This window comes from Rattus norvegicus, chromosome 3 (genome assembly GCF_036323735.1).
Source record: "Rattus norvegicus strain BN/NHsdMcwi chromosome 3, GRCr8, whole genome shotgun sequence".
Classification (NCBI taxonomy): Eukaryota; Metazoa; Chordata; class Mammalia; order Rodentia; family Muridae; genus Rattus; species Rattus norvegicus.
This window is the reverse complement of record NC_086021.1, coordinates 134,933,949-134,960,614: the sequence shown is the minus strand read 5'-3', so window position 1 is coordinate 134,960,614 and position 26,666 is coordinate 134,933,949. Positions and strand designations below refer to the sequence as shown.

The window sequence follows — 26,666 nt, the reverse complement described above, 5'->3', positions numbered from 1 at the left end:
AACTTATTATTATTGGTCTCAACCTCTTTTGGGTTGGGAAGGGAGTCAAAAATCCTTACACAGAGGTCATCTAAGACTATTGGAAAACACAGATATTTACATTACAATTGATAATAGCAAAATTACAGTTAAGAAGTAACAATGAAAATAATTTTCTGGTTAAGGGTTACCATAACATGAGGAACTGTTATGTTAGAGCATTATTAGGAAGATTGAGAATCAATAACTCATCAATAACTACCATGCTTTCTCAGTATGAATAAGGCTCTAGGTTCTACCCTAGATACCCACTCCCAGCCTGCAAAGTCTCCCTGGTGGTTCACAGCCTATTACCTGAGCAGGGATGCACGGGCACTGGCTGCTAGAAGTCTGTAGGGAACTCAGAAGGCCAGAGCCAAGGTACAGTTGGATGAGGCAGAGCTAGTGGAGCTTAACAAGCACTCCAGCAGTTATACATACCGTGACACCAGGACCATCACATTGTTTTCCTGATCCACGCTATACCGCCGAACATAAACATAATCCCGAGAGTACATTGGATACTAAAACAGGAAGTGAGGCAAGATTAGTGTTCTGCATCACAGACTTGACAGGAATAAAACTAAAGTAAAAATACTTACAGGAAAATGTGTTACCCAATGAAGAACCTCAGAACCACTGACGGCATCTCTCTCAATCACCTCTAGCTTGATCACAAGGGCATCCCATTTTTTCCTGTACTCTGTATCCAGCTGAAAAAGAGAAGATCCAAAACAGAGATGCAGAAGTTTCTCTGGGAGGTTGGATCTCTGACTTAAGAGACATTATGGAGAAATACTAATTTGACTTAACAGTACCAACATGTAAGAGGCCTGGCTGTTTATTAGATGATTTTCACATACAGTAAGATTCTCACTTGCACTGAGGGAGATTCTGTGTCTGTGTGTATGGGTGTAAATGTTCATGTATGTGCCTGTTCATGTGTAGGCCAGAGGTCAATGCTGGATGTCTTCTACCACTCTCTACTTTATTAAGACAGGCTCTCTCACTGAGCCTGAGGCACACTGGTTTGACTGGTCTGGCTGGCAAGCAATCTCGGTGGATTCATCTAACCCTGCCTAACCAGTGCTAGGATTACGTACAGACACACGCTGCCAAACTCAGTTTCTACACGGGTGACACAGGGATCTGAACTCAAGCTTAATCAGCAAGCACCTTACCCACTGAATAATTCCCCCAGTCCCTGAGGGAATCTTTTTTTCTAATTTTTATGTGTATGGTATTTTGCCTGCATGCTTGCCTGGTGCCCATAGAGGCCAGATGATGCTGGACTCCCTAAGACTGAAATTATAGATAGTTGTGAGCCACCACGTGGGTGCTGGAAACCTGGGTTCACCATGAGAACAAACAGTGCTCTCAACCACTCAGCCACTTCTCCAGCCCCCTTCAAAGGAGTCTTAAAAATACAACCAGACACTGGTGGCACACACCTGTAAATATCAGCAATCCAAGAAGCAGAGACAAGGATCAAAAGTTCACTTACATACCGAACTTACATAGGGAGACCTGTCTCAAAAAAACCAAAAGACTGAAGTTGCAGCTCAATAGTTAGATTATTTGTCTAGCAAGTTTTGTTTATGTTCAGTTCTCATTTTAATCTCAGTTTAATTAATTAATTAAAAATGTCTGTGGAAAGAGGGTAATGAGATGACTCCGTGAGTAAAAATGTTTGCCACCCATTCTAGTTAGTTTTGTTTGACACAGTCTGGAATCACCTGAGAAAGGGATGTCCAGATAAGACTGGCCTGTGAGCCTGTCTAAAGAGGACTGTCTTGATTGTTAATTGATATAGGTGGATCTAGCCCACTATGGACAGTACTATTTCACAGAAAGGTGTGTTGAGGTAACCTTTTTTACACTCTATGAAGGAATGCCTCTGTATTTTCTTTTTTTCTTAAAGATTTATTTATTTATTATGCATTATATACACAGCATTCCACCTGCTTGTACACCTGCAGGCCAGAAGAGGGCACCAGATCTCATTATAGATGGTTGTGAGCCACCATGTGGTTGCTGGGAATTGAACTCAGGTCCTCTGGAAGAGTTCACAGTGCTCTTAAAATCTGAGCTATGTCTCCAGCCTTGTCTCTGTATTTTCTTTCTTTCTTTCTTTCTTTCTTTTTTAAATAGGAGTACCCTGTAGCTGTCTTCACACATACCAGAGGGTATCAGTTTCCATTACAGATGATTGTGAGCCACCATGTGGTTGCTGGGAATTGAACTCAGGACCTCTGGAAGAGCAGTCTGTGCTCTTAACTACTGAGCCATCTCTCCAGCCTTGTCTCTGTATTTTCAATGGTTAATTCTGTACCGGGAGAGAGCTAATGCTGGCAGAAAATTGGTATTGTCATTTCTATGGTACACAACCAGCCTTCTACTCAGATGCTTGAAGGTCAGACAGTCCTTTCTGCCTAGAAGCAATCTAGAATTGTTATCAGGTTTGTTGCACTGATGACTGGTTGCAATAAAGAGCTGATGGCCAATGGCTGGGCAGGAAATAGGGGGCAGAACTTGGGGGTGGGATGGCGGAGACAGACAGAGACAGAGAGAGGTGGGGCACACTGGGAAAAAAAAGCAGATGTAGATTTGAAAGTGTACGTGGAGGGAACAGACGTGTACCACAGTGGAGAGAAAGGTATAGAGCTAGCCATATAGCAAGTCATTGGCTAGATAGTCAGGTTAAGGTAGATAAGACCCAATCAGTTATGCCAGCCTGCAGGCTCTATCACTCTCCACGGCCCCAGAAGCTTACCATACTACATGCACAGAAGTGGCCACATACACACAGACAGTATGTGCACACAGGTACTGGGCTACTTCTATTCTTTAAGTGCAGTGCCATTGGGCAACCTGCCAATGCTCATGCTAGCTGAAAAGCTGCCCTAGCAAAAAGCCTAAGCTTTGAACTGTAATAAACTTCTCATGTCATTCTTTATACCGCTGGTGAGCTGGAGAAAGTCCATTATAAAAGTGGCCTTGGACTATACAAAAAGCAGTCTATGTCCATGGCACAGCTCTCTGCACAAAGGACAGACTGGGTTTGCCTGCAATTTTATACCTATTAGACCTGGGTTCCAGACACTTTCCAAAAGTTGATTTCTCTTTCCTGTTAGCAGCCTGTGCTTTCCCATCCCCAGTAGTGGAAGATAATACACTACGTCCTGAATGTATTCAAAGTAGTGAGAAGATCATGAAAAAATTTACAAGGGAGAGGAACTGTTCAGAGAACTATAACACACTATACTCTCAAATATGCAAATGTCAATTCTCATCTGAAGGGAATGGAATAAATAAAAACATTGTGTTCCCTATAATGGTTTTAAAAAAAAAAACAGACAAACGACATCAATCTTCAGAAGTTCCTCCTCCTCTCTACCAGCACAGTTGAGAGTCTACTAACACCCTGCTGAATCTTAACATCATCTTTGGAATCTCCTGATGGCCTTGTGTTGGACTTTTTAAATGCTTAGCTACTAAATGATTTTGTTTTAATGGATTTATTTGCTGTATTTTTTTCCATAGATTTTTTTTTGGGGGGGGGTGCAGGGAACAGTTTCAAATTAGGAAAGCAAGAAGTACTCTTTTTTCTTTTTTCTTTTTTTCGGAGCTGGGGACTGAACCCAGGGCCTTGCGCTTGCTAGGCAAGCGCTCTACCACTGAGCTAAATCCCCAACCCCTTTTTTCTTTTTTTTTAAGTAAGGTTTTACCATGTAGTAACTTTAGCTAGTCTAGGTTGACAGGGTTAGCTATAACTTGTGGTGGTCCTCCTAAATGTTGGGATTACATGCCTGCACCACTGCCTACCCAGTATTGATATATCATTGACTATGGTACAGAGTTCATTGTATGTGTGGGTTTTGACAAGTGTCTAGAATGACCTAAATTTGAATTCATATAGTATGTTACCTTTCAGATTGGCTTTTATCTAGCAATATTCATGGTTTTAAAAAGGAAAGAAAGAAAAAGAAAACATGAGCCTGTCAATGAGCAAATAAACAGTATTCTTCCATAGTTCCTGTCCCAACTTCTCTCAGTTATTGATTATAACCTATAAACTGAAATAAACTCTTTTGGTCAGTCACAGCAACAGAAAGAAACTAAAACCATGCCTGACTATATAAGCCTAACAACCTGAATTCAATACATAAAACCCACAGAAAGGTAAAAGAGAAGCAACTCTGCAGAGTTGTCCCTGGCTTCCACACATGTACCCACAGCCCCACACACAATAATAAAACTTAAAAAGAAGAAAAGAAAATTTCTGGAGAAAATACAACAGATAACATGTAAAGATATGATAATTCTAAATTAAACAGAAAAAAGTTTCAAAGTATGAGCAGACATCTGATGTACAGAAATTCAACAAGCATTTCTCATTTTCTTTCATATCAAGGAACTAAGGAACTTCAAATACAGACATTGTATGCATCAAAGCCAAACAGCACTGACAAAATCTAGTGCCTAGGACAAAGTAATATACTGTTGTTGCAGTTCTGCAGATTCAACCCAGGACATCCTGCACAAACTATGTAATGTTCTATTTCCCAGTCTTGTTTTTACTTCAGACAGTCTCACTGAGTTGACCAAGTTGGTCTTGAATGCACCATGTACCAGGAAGGCTTCAGTCTCCCAAATAGCTGGGATTATAGGCCTGTTGGGAATTAGTTCTAATGCTTTGATTTAATCTGGAATCTGTGTGTCCAAACACTGAAGGTCTTTATCTCCAATTGGTTTTGATCATCAATAAAGATGCCAATGGCCAATGGGTAAAGGGAGACAGGGTGGGACCTTTAGATTTGTGTGGGCTAGGAACTGGGAAAAAAGAGACAGAGAATTGGCATGACTTGGGGAAGGATGGGATGTAGGAGCTGCAGGAGAGAAGGCCAGTCATGTGAGAATTTGGTGGCCACTGGCTACTTCCCCAATTGGGTTTGGGGTAGTAGGGGAAGGTTTAGGAGTGCCCAGCCTTTGAGGTAGCCAAGGCATTTTAAAATTAACTGGTGTATATGTGTGTGTACATTAGAGGGGCGGGGGGGGGGGGGGGAGTGTCTTCCATTCGAGAATCCAGATAGCTCCTGGCTAAAAGCACACAACCCACTGGGACCCAAAGCGGTATAGTTAAACTCACCGCTACACAGACCCATTCCAACAGGCTTGGCTTTAGTGGGTATTATAAATCAACAAACTAGTTATTGAAAGCTTGGCAAAAATCACAAAAATTGACGGCAGAGGAAAAGAGGAACACTTACACATTACTAGTGGAATTATACACCGGTGTTAGTAGATTAGGAAAACCAGTATGGAGGTTTATCAGAAAAATTAAAAACAGAACTACCATATGACCTAGTCATACTGCTGGGCATACCTATACACTCTGTATCTTATTATAGATGATACTGTGGCACCATTCATAAAAGAAAGGAAATTAAACCAAATGAATGAATAGTAAACATGTGGTACTTGTATACAATGGAATTTTATTCAACTAAAAACAATGAGATTATAAAACATTCAGGAAGATGATAAATCTGGAAATTATATTAAGCAAGGTAACAGACTCAGAAGACAATGCCACATTTTCATATGCAGATCTTACATATAAGGGTGTGAGTGTAGACTTAAGTCATGAAACCAGAGAGGAGTCCAGGAAAATAGAAAAGGTGGTGATGAAAGGAGAGGATAACAGAGCACACATGACAGGAAAGTTGCACGGGATGATTGAGGGTAGAAATATTCAAGGAGGTAGGGGTAGAGGGGAGAAGGAAATGGGGAAGAAGACTAGCAAAACAAATTATGTCTGAAAATGCCATAAAGCCTAATACTTTGTATACTTAGTTTTATATTTTGAGACTGTTGCCATAAAAATATAAAAGCAGTGGAAGTGGTACCCATGAGTTCTCGCTCCGCATGGCTCCGCAGGAAAGGAAGTTCTATGTAGCATTTTGGGATATCTCACCTTCCCCTCTCACTTGTATTGTTTTTGAGACAGAATCTCTCTATGCAGCTCTGATGTAGCTGTGTAGCTTAGGCAGGCCTCAAATTCATAGATCCATCCACCTGCCTCTGCTTCCTGAGTGCTAGAATTAAAGGTATGTGACATCACATCCAACTCTTTTATTGTTCTTAACTCATTTGTTTTAACTTGCTATGTATTTCTGACTAGCCCTGTATTTGTTATGCAATCCGGGCTTGCCTCTAACTTGCAGCAAGTCACCTGCCTCACCTTCCAAGTACTGAGATTACAGGCATTCCTGGAGTCAAAAAACTCCAAATCTGGAGAGAAAATGAACTCACCTGAACATTGAAGAACTGTCGGGGCGTCACATCTGTGTATGTTCCAAAAACTAGAACGACAAGAGGGGTGGGGGAGAGCTAGGAAGCAGCAAAGCAAGGCAGAGACGACATGTATCAAGGCAGAAGAATATGAAAAGCTTGTCATCTGGGAGAGGAAAACAAACAAGAATTTGGCAAATCTTCTTCAGTAGGGCCAGGACAGAATGGTTTAGGAAGCAAAAGGAGCAAAGCACTGTGTGCCTGGGCACCATGACACATGTGAAAGGCAGCAGGGTTTGGCTCACCTCGGTACTGGTAAAGGTGGGTGCCTGTAATTGGACGCCGCCACAGCTTGAAGTGTTTCTTATCCATCACCATTTCCCATGGTTCTTCTTTGTCTTTCGACTTTTCATTCCCTTCTGCTGGGCACTTTGTTTCGGGAGGGTGACTCTCAACTCCAGAACTCTGAAATATATTTGACACTTCCTCCAACCGTTTCATTTCATTAATGGACCTGAAAAGACAGAAATAAGCATGGTGTCCATAAAATGAAGTATCCAAAGACCTGGAAAAAGACAAGTGTGGTCGGAAATAGCATGCTGCATCAGTGAATAAAAACTGAATTAAGCATGAATACTAGCACTTGTAATTAGAATTAACTAGTTACCATTTCTAAATCTATAAAATACAGAAAATAATAGTTCTTTCCTCAAGTAAGTTGTGAAAAACACTTATACAAAAGTGTTCAAGACCTGGCACATAGCCTCAAGTAACTTTAAAAAAATTTTAAAAATAATATTTATTTGGGTATTTTTATTTTTCATGCACATAATAGTATACATGAGTAGGATCCTTTATCCTGTCACTGAATTTCAAATCCAGGAGTGAGTGGTCTTAAAGCAGGTCAGAAACTAGAATTCATGCTGTGGGCAGCAAAGAGCAAAGTGAGACAGATAACAGGTATCAAGGAAGACCGAGAAGCTGAGCATTCTTCTTCTTCTTTTTTTTTTTCTTTTCTTTTTTCCGGAGCTGGGGACCGAACCCAAGGCCTTGCGCTTGCTAGCTACCACTGAGCTAAATCCCCAACCCCGAGTATTCTTCAAATATTAACCACCAAGGTTTGTGATGATGTCCTTAGATGCTCACATCCCTCTGTGACACAGGATCTCACCATGTAGGCCAGCTGACCTTGCACTACACCTTCATCTTCTTGCCTCAGCCGCCCGAGCACTGGGATTATAGCACACTCCACTAGGTAAGACTTTCTGCTCCCCTTTTTAGTAGACTGTCTTCTTCCTGTATTATTTTTCTTTCCTGTTTTCAAATTGAAATAATCTACATAGCCTAAGATGTACCCTTTGCAGTATAATTCAAAAGTTGGGTATATACTTTCAGGCAGTTCCCTCACTCCCCATTCCTGCCAGCCACAAGTCTGTCTTTATTTCCAACATCTCAAATAAATGGAATCATGGCTGGGTATGGTGGCAAGGGAGATAGAGGCAGATAGCTCTTTATAAGGCCAGCCTGGTCTACATAGGGAGTTTGAGGACAGCCAGAAATACATAATGAAACCTTGTCTCAAAAAAGCAAACCAAGCAAACAAACACACAAACAAAAATGGAATTATACATATGTCCCCTTCATTAGGCTCCCCTCACCTGGCACATTTCCAAGTTTCATCCATGTTAGATTTTATTCCTTTTCATAGCTGAACAACTTTCCATCATATAACCTTTTGTTTAGCAGATAACAGGCATTTGTGTTGTTTCCACTTTGGGGCTACCATGAATAATAACAGTTTCTATGTAGATGTGCTTTCATGTCCTTGGGTAGACTCCTAAGAATGAATCTGCTAGTTCATGGTAACAATGGTAGCTTTATGCTTACTCCCCTACCAAGGGTACTAGAGATAGATGCTAAGGCTTCATACACACTAGGCAAGCACTCTTACCAGCTGAGTTACATTCCCAGCCCCTACATTTACTTTTTTGAGGAACTCTCAAGCTACTTTTCATTTGTTTGTTTTGTTTTCTGAGACAGGATTCCTCTGTGCAGCCCTCCCTGACTGTCTTGGAACTTGCTCTGTAGACCAGGCTGAACTCAGAGATCTGCCTGTCTCCCTGCTGGGATTAAAATCATGTGCCACCACCACCCAGCTTTCTTGTTTTTAAGAGTCACTACGCTGCCTGCTGGCCTTGAACTCCTGGGTCAAGTAATCCCTTTGCCTTAACTTCCCAAGGATTACAGGTATACCCCTGCATCTGTCTCTTTAAATTGATCTTATAGGTGTGTGTGTGTGCGCGTGTGCGCGTGTGTGTATACAACTTTTAGGAATCTGTTTTCTCCTTCCACCCTATTCCTGAGGTAGTCCTGGGCTGACTCCTGAGCTTTCAGCCAAATTTCCTAACTCTGCCTCCCAGTTGCCAGTAGGAATTTTGGGTCTACAGATATGGACACATCGAGCTTTTTAAAAATGTTGTGTCTGGGGACCAAGGGATCAAGTCCATGCTGTTAGAGGCCAGAATCTCCATCCACATTTACCTTTTTAAACTCAACAATGTTTCTTTTTTTTTTTTTTTTTGAGACAAGGTGCTCACTGGCTAATCTGAAACTCTGTAAACCAGGCTAGCCCTGAACTCAGATCTTTCTGCCTTTGCTTCCCGAGTGCTAGGATTAAAGGTGTGTACACCACCATGCCCAGCCTCAATGTTTTATAGGTTTCAGAGTTCTAAAAAGTCTTGTGCTTCATTCCTTAAATTTATTAAGAATTTTATCCTTTTTGATGTTGCAACTGAAATTCTGTTCATTTTCAGATTACTCATTGTTTGATTTGTTTAACCTGCAATCTTATCAGTGCTAATAGTTTTCAAAGTTTAATGATTTTTCAGAAATTCCTAAATATTTAAACGTCAATACAGTATTTGCTGCAGCTTAACTTCTTCCTGTCTGGTCTGGGTGCCTTTCATCTCTCTTTTCCCTACTTCTCTGCTATAAACTATAGTAGATTGTTCAAAGGAGGGAGTGAGAGCAGTGGCTTGTTTGTTGCTCACCTTAGAGGAAGTTTCATTCTCTCAGCATGTTGTAAGCTATTTTTAGATACCCTTTATAAATCTGAGGAATTTCCCTTCAATTCCCAATCTGTTAAGTGTGATTTTTTTTAAAGGTAATATATGTGGTTACTTTTGTTCATATTTTTATCTGTGTACCACTTGAGTGCCTGGCACCCTCAGAGGCTAGAAGGTGGCACTGGATTCCCTGGAATGATGGTTGTTAGCCATCATGTGAGTGCTGGGACTTGAACCTACATCTTCTGGAAGATCGGCAGTGGTATTAACCACCAAGTCATCTCTCCAGTCCCTATGATTTTTTTAAATTATGAAATGGGGTTAGAATTAGCCAAATATGCTACTAGTACTTGAGAGAGACAGGCAGACCTCTGAGTTTAAGGCCACTACACAGTGGAGACCTTGTCTCAGAGTGGGGTGTGTGTGTGTGTGTGTGTGTGTGTGTGTGTGTGTGTGTGTGTTAGTGTTATATCTGTGCCGTTTTCACAAAGGCCAAGATCTAGAGCAAGTTTCAAGGATTGTGAGGTGTCCAAAGTGGATGCTGAAAACTGAATACTGGACCCCTCTGTAAAGAGAGGCATGTTCTCTTAACCATTGAGCCATCTCTCCACACCCTTCTTTTTTCTTTAAGATAGTATCATACAGCTCAGCCTAACCATAATGTGCATCTGAGGTGAACTTAAATTTATCTTCCAGCTGGGTGGTAGTGAACATCTTTTTTTTTTTTTTTTTTTTTTGGACTTTTTTTTATTGGTTATTTACTTACATTTCAAATGTTATCCCCTTTCTCAATTTCCCCTCTGGAGTCCCCCATCCCTTCTCCCCCACCCCCCTGATTCTATGAGTGTTCTTCCACCCACTCCCTCCCTCCCTCCCATCTCCCTGCCGTGGCTTGTGGCTTTCCCCTATACGGGGGCATTGAGCCTTCATAGGGCCAAGGGCCTCTCCTCTCATTGATGCCCAATAAGGCTATCCTCTGCTACATATGTGGCTGGAGCCATGGGTCCCTCCATGTGTACTCTTTGGTTGGTGGTTTAGCTTCTGGGAGCTCGGGGGGCGGGGGGGGGGGGGCGGGGGTGGTGTCTGGCTGGTTGATATTGTTATTCTTCCTATGGGGTTGAAAAACCCCTTCAGCTCCTTCAGTCCTTTCTCTAACTCCTCCATTGGGGACCCCATTCTCAGTTCAATGGTTGTCTACAAGCACCTGCCGCTATATCTGTCAGGCTCTAGCAGAGCCTCTCAGGAGACAGCTATATCAGGCTCCTGTCAGCATGCACTTCTTGGCATCCACAATACTGACTGGTTTGGTGACAGTATATGGGATGAATCCCCCAGTGGAGCCATCTCCCAGCACTTGGAAGGCAGAAGCAGAGACAGCTGGATCTCTTGAGTTCAATGCCAGCCTGGTCTATAGAGTGAGTTCCTGGACAGTCAGGGCTACACAGAGAAACCCTGTCTTGAAAACAAAACAACAATAAACATATCATAATATCTCCACTTCCAGAATATTGGGACTACAGAAAGAACTGTGCTATATCATACCTGGTTATATGGTGATGGCTGTTTGCATGTTCCCTCTACCAACTGAGCTACATCCAAACTCTGTATTTTATTCAGTTAATGTGGCACATTAAATTAATTTTGTTCATGGCATAGAATCTCTTTTGTATGCTGCTAGATTTAGTCTGTTGGTACTTCTGCCTCAAGGGTTATAAAATTCCTAAAATGTGATACTACATAGTGTGGTTATATATCACTTGGTGATCAATTCACAGGTATAAACATAGATTGGTAATAAACTGGGATTACAGACATATCTATGGAGGTAAGAAGTTTTCACAAAAAAAGCACAGAGGAAATTTCTATTGTAGTTTTTCTTTGGGGAAGGAGGGTTGGTTGTTGATAGACAGGGCCTCCCTCATTCAGCTGACTTCAGACTCTTGACCCTCCCACTGCAGCATTCCAAGGGCATCCATGTCTGCTCTTATTCCTTAAATATAATATTACACTGTAGGGATAATGTTTATAGGCACAGTTGTGAAAATATGTCTCTGTCCTTCCTTGCCTGCCTAAGGCACCTTCTGATTGGTTAAAATAAAGTCAATGGCCTATAGCAAAAGGTAGAATAGACGGTGGGACATCCAGCAGAGAAAGAAAGAGTCAGGGGCCAGGGGTGGAAGATTGGATATATGAAACTGAGGAGAGATAACCAGCCACGTGGCAGAACTTAGATTAGCATAAATGGGATAACTGAGTTACAAGCTAGTTGGGAACAAGACTAGCTTAAGGCCTAGGCATTAATGTATAAATAAGCCTCCGTGACAGCATTCAGGAACTAGGACAGACATAGAAAAGCACAAGTTACATTATATTTAATATCGCTTATTCTTTAAATCTTTTAAATCTGAAATGCATTATGTTTTTCTTTTCTTTTTTTTTTTTTTTTTTGGTTCTTTTTTTCGGAGCTGGGGACCGAACCCAGGGCCTTGCGCTTCCTAGGTAAGCGCTCTACCACTGAGCCAAATCCCCAGCCCCGCATTATGTTTTTCTTAACGTGGTACTGTAAAACTAGTCAGTGGCCCCAAGCTGGGGAGGTCAGAGGCCCTAGGGGAAATCATCTACTACTGCTTTGCTAAATGGTCAATATTTATGTTTATACCCACAGAGTAGTGTTCTCTCTGTCATGGACAGAGACATGGTGGGTGACATTTAATATAGAGACTCAAAGTGCTGAGAGGAACAATGAGTGCTCAGCCTTCAACAAGACACCTCTATCACTAGTCTTCCCTCATCTTCCTCACCTATATGCAAAGATTTTGATGCTTCTCCACCCAGTACACAAGGGCGGCTGCTGCATTGCAAGAACCTAGTAGTAAACCCATTTCTCTCAGAGCAGTGACTCCTTCCTCCTTGGAGCAGTAAACCCTTCCCCATCCAGACATGCACAAGCACACGGACACACATCTTGAAAGACCCCAGTGAATGGGGAAGAGATACAGTTGCTTATTGTGTTAAAACTACAAAAATCAAGCATACTTCCTGTCCAGACTGCCTGCTCGTATGCTTGAGGAGCAGTGCACCGTCTAGAAGAGTAAACTTTTGCCTTGCTGAGACACTTCTGTTAAAGTGGTGCTCTCTTTCTTTGCCATCCTCGACTTATTTCTAACACAAGGCTCAGGGGAGTTAAGAAATGCCGTTTTGCAACCCCATAAGGCTGGACCTCCCAGTGTAGGGGAATGTCAGGGTGGGGAAGTGGGAAGAGGTGGGTGGATGGGTGGGTGGGGAACACCCTCATAGAAGAAAGGGGAAGGGGGCTAAGATAGAGGGTTATGGATGGGAAACTGGGAAAGGGAGTGACATTTGAAATGTAAATAAAATTTAAAAATCCAATTAAAAAAAAGAGAGAAATGCTGTTTTCAACACGATGTGGCTACTGTACTCATGAACTCAAAAGAGCTGTGGTAACCTGCACAAGATCAAGCTAGGCAACATTCCAGCATGGACAGCATAGGAGCTCATGAAGCCCCACCCCTAACTGAGGAGTTACTGGCAGTTTATGCTTGCTGGAGAAAGGAGAGTCATTGTTTTCTGGAGTTGTCAGGATGTCACCACCATGTACATTAAAGCAGCACTAGCTGGACTGGATTATGAAGGAAAAGAGAACATGAAGGTACAAGTGGTATTCTATTGAGGTTCTAGACAGAATAGGACAGTAAAGAATAGATAGATATAATCAGATACAATGTATACATGTATGAAATTGTCAAAGAAAATACACAAAACAAAACATGGCTTGTATTTTATAAATAACTTTAACTAGTAAACAGAAAAGAAAACCTGCTGGTTGAGTAGGCTACACATACATAAAAGGGTATAATTCAAAAGTGAGGCCAGTCCTGGGTGTGGCCACACATACACACACGCCTGACCTGCCTTACAGTGTTTAGGGGGGCAATGAGAAGGATGGAGACTTTGAGGCCAGCTTGAGTTACACAGTGAAATCCTGTCTTTAAAAAAAAAGAATCCAGAGTCTGAGGGTGTAGCCTAGTAATAATATTAGTGTAGTATTTATAAGTCCTGGGTTTAATCCCCAGTGTTGTCTAACAAAAGACCAAGGAAAACCAGTTACTGACATACTAAAGTAAGAGTAACGTCTACAAAGTCAATGATAAAATTTCTTTTATTCTCTACAGAGATACATCACAGTATGCTTTAATAATGTATCTTTACATCTGCTCCCTTGCTAAACTATGACTGTCTTTTAACTACAGCTCCAACCCCTAGTATCTCTATGGTAAGTAGTAATAGTCAACAAATGTTTAATGAATAAACTGAATAGATAAAAATATAGAAGCAGACATCAGTAATTCAAATTATTATACTAAAACATATTAATATACTAGACTAGAAAGCCAAAAACACACCAGGAGCAATGGCACGTGCCAGTAATCTTAACATTAAGAAAACTGAAGCAAGAGGATTATAATGATCAAGGTCATTTTAGACCAAGCCAACCAGAGCTACATAAAATACTGCTTTCTCAAAAAAAAAAAAAAAAAAAAAAAAAAGGCGGGGGAGCAGATTATTGGCATCCTAAGACTAAATTTTCAAGCAGTTTAGCAGTCCTAGTGAGGTTTGTTGTAGTCCTGGGTCTGGTACACACTAATTGTGTGATCTGAGATTCATTTTACACTCACCTGAAAAGGGAAGACACCTCTCATTCTCCCTCTCTGTTTTTTGAGACAGGGTTTCTCTGTGTAGCTCTGGCTGTCCTGTAACTATATAGTCCAGGCTGGCCTTGAACCCAGCAATATTCCTGCTTCTGCTTCCCTAGTGCTGGAAATAAAGGTATGTTGCCACCACCATCCAGCAAGACATCTTTTCTTGAAGGTTCCTATTACTTCTAGAATTCAAAGTTACTAGATTTTAAATTTTAGATTTAGGCATAAATATTTATATTGGGAGATATTTGTCATTCTGACTACCTGAAATTCCTCCCCATTTGTGGAGAATCCAAATTGGTGGGTGCAAGCTCACACTCTACCTCTCCTTAAGCGCAGCTAATTTAGTTAAGCTCAGAACTCCTAGGAGGGCCCAGGAGGTTTAGATTACTCACCAGGGAGGGAGCAAGCCTTGACTGCTCTCTTGGCCAGTCTGTACACTAGCCTTCTTCTCAATACCCTGAACAATCAGCTAATAAGGACTAATCTAGTTAATTCCTTTGGTTTGAGTGAACAAAGATCATGTCAGTATTTGTTGCCAAGAAACTTGACCAGTACAAACGTTCTGATATAAATAGTTTCATCAAGCTTGGCGGTGGTGTTTGCTTTATTCCCAGCACTCAGGAGGCAGATCTCTGATTCAGAGGCCAGCTTGGTCTACATGTGTAGCCAGAGAGGTACACAGACAAACCTTGTACCCTGTCTGAAAAAAACAAATAAATGTTTTATCATTTTTGAAAGTTTTAAATTGGAAACTACAAAACATAATTCAACACTAGCCCTGTAATGGCCTAAGAAAAGAACTATGGGCAGTATCTTATTAATGGTAAGCAATCAGATCTTGCAGAAGACAACAAAAGCACAATCATAGCACCAATTGCCCAGAGTACAATTCCAGGCATGACTTGGCAACAAGCAAGGGCCCTGCACAGAACTAATTAAAGCATACACACACACACACACACACACACACACACACACACACACACACACACACTCCACACACACCCTTTGAGATAGGGTCTCTCTACAGAACCTTGGCTTGGCTGTCATGGAATCTGCAATGTTGACCAGGCTGCCAGGCTGGCATCTATCTTTAGTAAAGCATTCAATTTATTTATTTATTTCCTTCCTTCTTTCTTTTTGAAAAAGGGTTTCTCTGTCCTGTAACTCACTCTATAGACCAGGCTGGCCTCAGAACTCAAGAAATCTGCCTGAGAGCTGCTTCCCAAGTGCTGGTATTAAAGGCATGTGCCATCACAGCCGGGCATTAGTAATGCATTCTTAAATAACAAGCACCATTCCTGAATATGACAAGAAGCAGAAATCTGTTTCCCCTAGTTAAATGTCTTACTAGCACCAAGGGCTCAGGCTGGGGATGCAGTTCATTTAATAAGAGTGCTTGTCTAGCATGCAAATACTCTGGGCATACAAACAGGAGAATACGATGTTCAAGGTTTACCCATATAATAAGTTCAAAGCCAGTACAGTGTACCCAATACACATCTATTATTGGAAAAGCACAATATAAATGATGGAGGAGGACTTGGCCATTACTTTCCCTGAAGAATTTCAACTCTAAATGCTAATAAGACTGACAAAGCACACAAGAGCATAAACAATATCATAAACAGCATGTGGAGAAAGGAAATACCTCTCTCCTACAGTGTCTAATCTTGTTGAGACAGGATAAGTGTCTAAATCTTCCCACCTAAGAAGACTTAATAAGAGAGAAAAGGGCAAAAGAGATTATTCCTGAAATAGTAACAAAATCAGCTGATTAGATTAGTACAAGTATGAAGGAGAGACAGTCTCTGCTTTCCTTTCTCTAAAACAGTATTTGAAAGAGGCATGTACTGAAGAAACTGAAGACACACAATGAAAATAGAGTAAGCATGCCAACATGGGACTCAGCCAGGGTTCTGTACTTACCACAGAATGTGATCCAGGCCACCCCCAGCAAGTGGTGCAAACAACTGCTTTACCTAACCAAATCTCCTCAAATTCCACACTACTGTCCAAATTAGGGAATTGTGGCTGGGCACAGTGGAGTGTGCCTTTAATTCCAGGACTTAGGAGTCAGAGGCAGGTGGCTCTCTCTGATTTCAAGACTACACTGGTCTACATAGTGAATTCCAGGACAGCCAGAGTTACACAGTGAGAATCTGTCTCAGAATACAACTAAATTAAAAAACAAAAACAAAAACCAACCAAACAAAAACAGGATTAGAGGTTTTTTAACTACTACTGATTTGAGACATATCTTGAAATAAGCCAGTTCCTAGCATCTGTGGGGCAGCTAGTTAATGGTAAAATGACAAAGACAAATCCAACAAACCTCAAGTCCCTCTTATGTTGTTTTGATAACCTAAGGCTTTATCTGTAAGAGACACCAAAGTGATTGTGGCCATTAAGTTCCTTTAAGTCAGGCAGATTTTTCACTAGTTGGCAACACACTGAAAAGTTTGATGTATTCTAAATGCCCCCCCACAAAAAAATAAAATAAAAAGGGAAAAGACCAATTTTCCTTGTGAAAATTTACTAGAACTAGTTTCTCATTAAATAGAATTACTCAAACTTTCATAGCAGTAAACCTAACTTTTAAAAAAATGAGGTCAATGGAACATTTCCCCCTATATTTTCCTATTTCCTAACATCCTTCCTCTTTTTTGTTTCTGTAACTTACACACACACACACACACACACACACACAAACACAGAAAGAGAGAGAGAGAGAGAGAGAGAGAGAGAGAAAGAGAGAGAGAGAGAGAAAGAGAGAGAAAGAGAGAAAGAGAAAGAGAAAGAGAGAGAGAGAGCTGTATTTTTCCATGGGATTTTCACCAGTCTCACAGAACACCAGCTGGCACTAGTAATAGGTAATAGTCAGCAAAATTATTTTGCTTAAGAAGCCAACTGGATAAAAATACCAGACAAGTATTCAGAGATTTGATTTTAGTACCAGACAGATGTTGAGGGGAGGGGGAGAGAACCACCACACACTTGCCCCTAAGCCTGAGGACCTGAGTTTGATCCCAGGTTCCCACATGCCAGAAGAAACAACTACAAATTGTTTTTTGACCTCCACACAAAGGGTGTAGTGTTCAAAAGCAACACTCCCCACAGGAATAAATAAATAGATGTAATAAAAATATAAACTGAGAAAGATCTAACTTCACTTCGGCATGGTAGCTCATGCCTATAATCCCAGCACTCAAGAGGAGTGTTCCTAGTTTGAGGATAGTGTAGGTTATATGGTGACTTTCCAGCCAGCCTAGGCTATAGAGTAAGAACCTGACTGTCTGTGGGGGTTGGAGGCTGGGGGTGGGGGTGGGGACTAACTAAATTATTTCTATAGCTTATGGACCAATGATTGAAAATTTTTTTGTGGGTTGGAGAGATGGCTCAGTGGTTAAGGCACTGACTGCTCTTCCAGAGGTCCTGAGTTCAAATCCCAGCAACCACATGGTGGCTCACAACCATTTGTAATGGGATCCGATGCCTTCTTCTGTTGTGTCTGAAAACAGCTACAGTGTATATAATAAATAAATAAATCTTTAAAATTATTTTGTAAGGTTAAATAAGATTACTTGGATTACACTTGATAAGATGTACATTCATATATTCTTTTCTTTTTGAGACATACAGTCTCTCTATGTAGTCCTGGCTTTCCTAAACCTCACTATGTAGACCAGGTCAGCCTCAAACTCAGCGATCCTCCTGCCTCTGCCTCCTGAGTGTTTGGTTAAAGACAAGGGCCACCACACCCAGCATGTAAATGTTATTAAGCACCAAAAGGCTAGAAAGCAAAACTACAATCTTCTCACTAAATAGACGTAAAAGCACGTAAGAAAAGCACACGCTGCAGCTCCAGGTCGACTGCATCCAAGTTTTCTTTCCAACAAGAAAGTGTAGTGGTATACAAAAATCCCTGCACTGGGGAGCCCAAGGCAGGAGAACTACAAGTTCAAGGTTAACCTGGGCAAATAATGGACAGTTCCTACCTCAAAAACCTGAGAGGAGAGGGAACACAAAAGACTGAACAGAAGAGAACACTAAGAACTACCAAAACAGCTTCCATGCTTTAACGTTTGCATAAACAGAACTGCCTGTGATTATGACTTGAAACTGCATTTTAAAAAGTCCTCTTTGGCTGGCAGCCATACTACCTGAACACCCTTAACAGTGTTAAAAGCCATCTTTCTTGCTAGGAAGGTAGTCCCAGTTCTTGCACAATTTGCAGCTTAGCATATGGATATTACGTAGCAAATAGGTCACAATATAAACATTATTCTCAGTTTTTATTTGTTTGTTTTTCAAAACAGGGCTTCTCTGTGTAGTTCTGAAACTCTGTAGACCAGGTTGGCCTTGAACTTCTATGGTCAGCTCTGCTCTCATTTTTAACATAAGATCAAAACCAAGAAATGTAAAACAGGTTCTAGGTTCTCTCCCTGTTTAAGAAATATCTAGGGGTTGGGGATTTAGCTCAGTGGTAGAGCGCTTGCCTAGCAAGCGCAAGGCCCTGGGTCCGGTCCCCAGCTCCGAAAAAAAAAGAAAAAAAAAAGAAAAAAAAAAAGAAATATCTAGAAGAAACTTGCCTTGGTTCCTGAAATCACGGTTTAGAATGAGGTGTATGAGCTGGAAGGGTAAGGAGCACAATTTGATACTGTTTAAAAGGAATATAGAAAAGTTGTAAAAGCATTTTCCTTCTAAGATTATTTAAAATTTATAAAATCTCAGAACTATAGGTTAACAAAAATAACAATGCCAATGGGCTTTTCCACAGATAAAGCCCAATGGTACAGTATTCTAAGAGTTCTAAAGCAGCAAAAAATCTAACCTGTAAAAAATTCTTACAAGTTAGAATGTTCGGGCCACTGTTTTGTGTAAACAGACAAAATCCCTCCCAGCTTCTTGAATGTGCCAAGATACAAGTCACAATGACAGTGGGTTGTCCGCGCAAAGCCTGAGTCCCATCTGGATCGCAGTCATTTTATAAATGGCATGCTACATCACACACACACCCTTGGGCTTATTTTAAACCCTGTTTTGAATTTGCACTTTTCTGGGTATACGGATTACCCGAAAAATGATAGCCTGTATACCTCAAACATCTAATTTGTTTTTAGAATATTTTCTTTAGTGTGATACTACCCATTCGAAATCGTATCTCTTGTGAATCTTATTTTTAACCTGACAAATGGATTTAACAGGCAAGGGGGCAATAACGTGGGTTGCTAAAATGGGTTCAATCTATTGCAGCGTCACTCAAAAGACCACTGGGCAAACGGGGCACTGACAACAGGTCAGGCCCCAAGGTGCCCACCAACCACTCGCCCAGGCCCACCCCTCTCCACCGAACAGGGACGCCACTGCAGCCAAGAGGCTCACCTCTGCAACTCCTCCTCCTGGATCCTCTCCTCGTCCCATACGAAAACACCGGAGAGCGCCGCCATCAAGGCAGAGGCATGACCGGGGCGGCCGCGCAGCCGGCGCCAGAAGCGTCCGAGTAGGGCGCAGCGCGAGCTCTCGGAATACAGGCGGCCGTAGAGCTGCGCGATCTGCTGCGCTCGCCGCACGCGCAGGCCCGTCACGAAGCGGCACTGATTGGCCAGCGCGGCCAGAAGGCCCCCGCCCCGCGCGCCCGCCAGCCAGGCGGCCAGGGTGGCCGGCGGCCTCCTCGGGAACATATCGGCCTCTGGATTCCCGCGCCTGCCGCTAGGCCAAGGAGTAGAAAGTGCTAGGGGGAGGCGGGCCGGGCCGGGCCGTCCGCGTTGTCCCCTTAACTGGTTGACCCCGAGCCCACCTCACGCTCCAGAAGCCAGGAGCCGCCCCTCATGCCTCTCTGCAGAAGCTGCTGAGGTAGAGTGGATTCTGAGGAGAGCGCCTCTGCACGAGGCCTTCTTGGTCCTGGCGGCCCGCTCGTCAGTGGGTACGGCGGAAGCTCGCGGGACTCCCGCGTCCCGTGCGCGGGAAGCAGAGCGGTGGACGTCCCGGGCCGCAGCAGGAGAGGTCCCGTGTGCCTGTGTCCGCCTCTCGCGCCGAGGGCGCGCAACCTAACTTGTTTGTTCCGTCCGCACTCTGATTGGACGCAGCCCAGAACCCTTGGCGCTCATTGGCTAAGACAAAGTGCTCATCCGCCCTTGCTGCGGGCTGCCTGTTAGCATGCTAGGTAGCGTAACGCGCGGGCCTGTCAAGGGCGCCTAGAGAGTGACCCTCGGACCCCTGCGCTGCAGCCATTTAGGGACGTCCCACCCCGTCCGGCGAAGAGGCACGGTCAGGTGTGGTGTTCTGTTGTGGAGAGAGACCCGGCCTGTTTTGCTGTTCTCTACACTCCAGGGAGGGGCGTGTTTGTGCTGGGTGGAGGGCGGTGCACACCTTGCGTGAACCCCGCACCTATCGCAGGCCAGGGTTCAACTACCGGGGACCTTCCTTGGCCCCCTTGCCGGGATTCCCCGAGCCCTCCTGAGTATCTGCAGCAGGGACACCGTTCTGCGTTCCAGCTCCGAGAGAGGACCGGTGTCTTCCTTAGGGCCGAGGAACACCTTGCAAAGAACTCCACAAGGGTGGGTGTCCCGTTGCAATCTGAAAATGTGTTAGGCCTGAGCAGTCTCCTTTTGACTCGAAGGAGGCAACGGAATAGGAGAGTAAACAGGTTTCCCAAACCTATCTTGCCACGTGTAACCTAATGGTTGCAAAATGGAGTCTCAGGATAAATCACTGTTTCAAACCAGGGCCTGGTGGCTCAGGCCTGTAATCCCAGCACTCCAGAGACTGAGACAGGAGCAATGCTTGCTTCGAGGCCGAGGCCAGCCTGTCTCAAAAATAAATGAGTAGATAAAGATTCTGTGTTCAGTCATAGGATGAATAGATGTCCTCAAGTGAAGAATCAGCCTGCCTCCATTTTAGTCTTAAAAGCCATCTTATAGTAAAGACAAGCTAGATTCATTTCCTTTTATGAGTAAACTTGTTTCTCATGGATTGAGCTATGGCCCACTTGTAACCTTAACTACAAATAGTTCTGTACTGTCTGTTCCTAGAATGGTAATCATTTCTTTGTTTCAAAAAGTTGTTTATAACCATCTTGCAACCCTACCTTTGTTTTCAAAAGGTTATATAACCACCCACGACTACCATGTTATGCCCACCTTGCAACCATGTTTTTGTTTCAGGAGCCTTGTAGAACTAACTTGTTATGCTAACAGTGTGCTCCTGTAACCCGGCCATTTTATCCACCAAATCTCCCATTTGGAAACTCCCTACCACTGAGCTATAAAAATCTTGTCTTCCTCACATCCAAGGCTGACTCTGGAACCCCACCTTTGAGGGAGACATCCCGCATGCATGAATTAATTTGACCATGATGATTTGGGTCAGCAGTGGTCTTTCTCCTCCCATGTTTGCTATTAACACAAGATGCTTTACACTAAATTATTTCTGTATGGTTTTTTTGTTTTTGTTTGTTTTTAACATAAGAATCTTAGCAGGGCATAGTGGCACATACCCTGAAGACCAGCACTCCAGAAACAAAGGCAGACTGGATCTCTGTACGAGGCCAATCTGGTGTATAAAGCAAGTTCCAGGACAGTTAGGTCTCTGTTATACAGAGAAACCCTGTCTCAAAAAACCACCAAAAGAGAAAAACAAACAAAGGAATCTTACTGACAACAAATATTGTAAAAACGTTTTAACAGAACACAGTTTTGCCCCTTGGTGAATGGGGCTACATTGGAGCCCTGTTTGGAGCAGGTAAAATATATAAGAAACATCAAATAATCTTTACTATCAAACACAGTAAAACTTACATTTAGGACAAGGATTAAAACCTTTTTCTCTCTCTCTGACCTTGGAAGACTTTTAAACAAATGTTTTAATCCTCTCCACCAGTAAAGCCTTTGTTTACTCAGAGGCCTGCTGCTCTATTATGTGGGTGATTCCTTTTCCTCTTCTTCCATTTCCTGAGTTCCAATGCTTTTCCACTAGTCATTTGCACAAGACTGTGAGGTTGGCCCTCAGCCAATGAGGAAAAGACACAGCCACCATCTGAGTTAGAGAAACCAAGTGCACTTCCTAGGTTGCTTTGTCTAGACTCTTCAATTGGAGCGGCAGTCTTTTTTTCTTTTTGACCCTAAACGTTTCTTTCTAACTAGAACCTGCAGAAAGCTCCCAAAGTAGTTTCTTGAAGCAAGGAAATTGGGGGTGGGGCAGGGGGACTTATGCATAATTATACTGGAGACCTGCCATTCCCTCTGTAGGTGGGCACATTCCTGCCGTGCCCACTCCTGCCTTTTCACACAGAACAAGTTAAAATGTCAGAGAGGTCTGGTGTGGCTTCTGCCTGTAATCAACCCCTGCACTCAGGAGGGCTGCTTCCAGTCCTAGGCCATCCTGGGCTACAGTGTAAGACCTTGCTGCAAAAGATGCAAACAAAGCTATTGGAGAGCGCAGCCTAGAAGCAAAGAATGTAAGGGGACAATGAACAGTTGTTAGGACTGAGCACCTTTCTGGTCTACTGTGCTGCCAGTAGGAGGCAGCATTTTATCCCTGCCTGTCAGCAAGAAACCGTCCTTGCATAGAATTGTGCTTACACCCTCACTAGTGTGTGCCATCTTAGATACTTGTACTAAAATAAATTTTTCTCCAAAGGTTCAAAGAGAAGGATAATTTCTGGTAACTGAAATTTAGGCTTCTCCTGACCTATCCAGGCTGAATTTAGTGTAGAAATTGGTAATGTGTTTATTTCTTCTTGAGAGAAAATGATGGAGAAATGTGTAAGCAATAGAAAACAGTACTGGCCTTGAGCAATGAGAGGGTTGTAGTTTGCTGCGAACTGATTCCTGAGCCATTGAGGTCTGTGCTAACCCCAAACTCTCCATGGTCTGGGCTTGCTGTCTGCCTTAGAAAGCAGAATGGAGGGATTGTCCTCTGGAAAGACAGAGGTGTCTTCTCCTCTGAGAGCCTCCCACATTATCAGCTTTGACGTTTTCCAGGGAAATAGGGTGTTATGAGGAGTCAGGGTTTTTACAGTTGGGGTCAGGAGAACATAGCAACTGCAACTAGCAAATCCTGAGTATATTTACCTCTAGAACATAAAGTCAAGGGCTTCACCGAGACTGAATCAAAGTCCAGGGGCCTGGAAAGATAGCTGAGAATATTTGCTGGTCTTCCAGAGTTCATTTTCACCATATTGGGCGGCTTACAACCTGTAACTCCATCTCCAGGAGATCTAACACCTTCTTATGGTTTCTGGGGCACTCATACACATGTGGCATATTCTCATACAGACACACAAAATTAAACAAAAAGCGAGAAGCTGGAGAGGGGCTCAGCGGATAAAAGCATTGGCTGCTCTCCAGGTTCAGTTCTCAGCACCTACATGGTAGCTGGCACTTAGAACCCTATCTAGGGGACCAGACACCTTCCTCTGGCTTCCTTGGAGAGAGGCATGCACATGGTGCACATACTTACCTTCTGGTAAAACACTCAGACATATGAAATAGTAGTGAACAAAGTGGCTTTCTGGGCAGGCAGAACTTTTGAGAATGCCACCTTCTGTTCAGAGACCCACTTAAAACCATAACTTGTGGAGTGTTCAGAAGATGAATCCAGGAATCCAATAAAGTGTATGCTGCCTGTAAATCCAAACTTACTAGGCAATGTGCCTCTTTCTTAGTTGTAGGAGTCAGCCACAGTAACCTGTCCTTCACCTTATAAGGGATAGCTTAGGCCATCAAGATAACTTGGAGAAACTAAGCATGCTGGTGCACAACTTTAGTCCCAACACTTGGAAAGCAGGGGCAAGTGAATCTATGTGAGTTTGAGGCCAGCCTGGTTGACAAAGCAAGTTCCAGGACAGCCAGGGTTACACAGAGAAACCCTTTTTTTTTTTCTTTTTTTCGGAGCTGGGGACCGAACCCAGAGCCTTGCGCTTGCTAGGCAAGCGCTCTACCACTGAGCTAAATCCCCAACCCCAAGAAACCCTTGAAAAACAAAACAGATGGCTTGGTGGCTATGGACACCTCCTACCAAGCCTGGTGACATGAATTTAATGCCCAGAACCTGAGTGGTGAAAGGAGAAAATTAATTCCTGAAAGTTGTCTTCTAATGGCATATGCCATGGTGTGTGTACCTCCTCACACAAAAGTAATAAAAATGTGAAAGAAAGGGGTAGCTAACTACACTCTAGGATCAGTAGTTCTCAACCCATGGATCGAATGACCCTTTTACAGGGCTCACTAAGACTGTAGGAAAACACAAATATTTACATCACAATTCACAACAGCAAATTTACAGTTATGAAGTAGCAAATAAAAGTAATTTTTGGCTCGGGGTCAGCACAACCTGAGGAACTGTATTAAAAGGGTAGCAGCATTCAGAAGGTTGAGAACCACTGCCCTGGACCATTAGGACCCTAGAAGTCTTGTGGAGGAAGTTCCCCTTTCAGCACACATTTCTTATCAAGGTAGCTGGAATAGTTGCTAATTCCAGTCAGCCTCTTACTGTGTGATAGATAGACCAGTGTGGGACAGAGAAGGACAAGGTATCTTGGAGACAAGGCTGTGACAGGTACAGGGGTTGATACGAGTTGAGAATGAACCTTTCTTGTCCTGACAGTAACAAGGAGCAAACTGGCTTTTCGTTCATTTTTTTTTTTCTTTTTCTTTTTTTTCGGAGCTGGGGACCGAACCCAGGGCCTTGCGTTTGCTAGGCAAGCGCTCTACCACTGAGCTAAATCCCCAACCCCTTCGTTCATTTTTAATTTGTTTTGCCTACATTATTTCTGTGTGAGAGTATCAATCCCCTAGAATGTCCTACAGACAGTTGTGAGCTGCCAATTGAACCCAAGTCTTTTGGGGCAGCAGCCAGTGCCCTTAACCTCTGAGCCAAGGGAGAGGAGGAGAATCATGAATAAACAGTTCTTGATAGTCTTGACTGGAAGTTGTGGGGGGCAAAGATTTATATCACTAACTACACATTGATTAGGGAATGCACTGACTTGCTTCAGCAACCAAACCACATCTGGAACAATTGCTGCAATTAGATTATGACCTAATTAGCTGACTGATAATCCACTCCATTTTCTGAGATCTGGGCCAGTCAGCAGGAGCAAAGGGGCACATGGAAGACACCACAAGCAACAAACTTAAGCATAGTGCTTGCTTCTGTTTGCACGGTGAAAGGACAGTGGTTCTATGAGGATCTTCTTCCATCCTTTATTTTACATCCCTCCTCTAAAGCACAGCAATTAAGGCCTAAACACAGCTAATGATGCAGCCCTCCCTGTGTTTGTGGGTTATGAGGCTCAAATGAGATTATGTAAGCTAAAGTACACTGAGGGCAGTGGAGATGGCTCAGGCTAAGAGCACTTGATATTTGTAGCGACATTTGTGAGAATTCTGGGATTTTGGTTTCTTTTAAAAATAATAGAATTAGTTTAAGAAGGTTCTTTCATTGTAATCCCAGGTGTAGGATGTGGGGCTGCTTCAGATTGCCCACAGCAGCTGACTGTGATTTGCCTCATGCTTTACCAGAAGAATGGTTTGCCAGCTGCAGATAATTGACATTTGGAATTGTGGGAATTTTTCATCGGGTACATAAATTGGAGGGCCCTGAGAGATGTGGTGGGTGGTTGTTGGTCATTTAGAAAGGTTTGTTGCTGTTCGTTAGTAGCTGTGATCAAAGAAGAAAGGAATTAGACTCAGGGATCTTTCTCTCTCCTTTCTCCTCTATCCTTGTTTCTCTCCCATCTAGTTTTAGGGGAGATAAAGGATGGGAAAAAGAAGAACTTTGCTACAAACTAGCAAAGACCAGCTACATATGTTTTTTTCAGAGGACGCAGGTTCAGTTCTTTTTTTTTTTTGGTTCTTTTTTTTCGGAGCTGGGGACCGAACCCAGGGCCTTGCGCTTCCTAGGCAAGCGCTCTACCACTGAGCTAAATCCCCAACCCGCAGGTTCAGTTCTTAGCACCCATATCAGGCCACTCACAACCTCCAGTAATTCCAGCTCCGGGAGGTAGAATTTTCAGCTTCTAAGGGCACCTGCACTCACATGGCATATACTTGCACACAGACACATACACTCTTAAATACATTGTAAGGAGGATATAAAGAATAATGGCTATCTTTACTCACCTCCTTCTCCCCCTGCCCCTTTTTAAAAAATATATTTACTTAATGTATGAGTGTTCTGCTTCATATAGATCTGCAGGCCAGAAAAGGGCATCAGATCCCCTTTTAGGTGGTTGTGAGCCACCATGTGGTTGCTGGGAATTGAACTTAGGACCTCTGAAAGAGCAGCCAGTGTTCTTAACTGCTGAGCCTTCTCACCCTCTTCAGAGAAAAAGAGAAGACTAGAGGAATGGCTCAGTGCTAACAGCACTGCTGTTCTTTCAGAGGACCAGAGTTCAGTCTCAGCACCCACACGGTGTGGCTCTCAACTGTGGTCCAGCCTATCATCTCTCACCAAGCTTAATCATTCTTCCAAACCTGAAGTCCCCTTTCCTTCAAGAAGCCTTCCCCTGGGGCCTGGAGAGATGGCTCAGTGGTTAAGAGCACTGACTGCTCTTCCAGAT

General features: G+C 42.9%; 1 protein-coding gene across 3 annotated transcripts in view; it reads right to left on the bottom strand.

Annotated features, from left to right (window-relative positions):
* Positions 1–25,013, bottom strand: part of Stard7 (StAR-related lipid transfer domain containing 7) — a 33,539-nt gene extending 8,526 nt beyond the window's left edge. Inside the window, exons 1-5 of one of the 3 annotated variants that reach the window (NM_001399278.1) lie at positions 19,487–20,138; positions 6,618–6,826; positions 6,334–6,383; positions 621–731; positions 460–542 (exon numbers count right to left, since the gene is read on the bottom strand). In NM_001399278.1, coding sequence (NP_001386207.1) covers positions 460–542; positions 621–731; positions 6,334–6,383; positions 6,618–6,826; positions 19,487–19,785 — 752 coding nt within the window. In that variant the 5' untranslated portion in view covers positions 19,786–20,138. Of the gene's footprint in view, positions 1–458; positions 543–620; positions 732–1,920; positions 6,117–6,333; positions 6,384–6,617; positions 6,827–19,486 lie in introns of those variants that run through there. The other 2 variants (XR_010064580.1, XM_063283329.1) reach the window with 2 other exon arrangements.
* Positions 25,014–26,666: the final 1,653 nt, after the last annotated feature.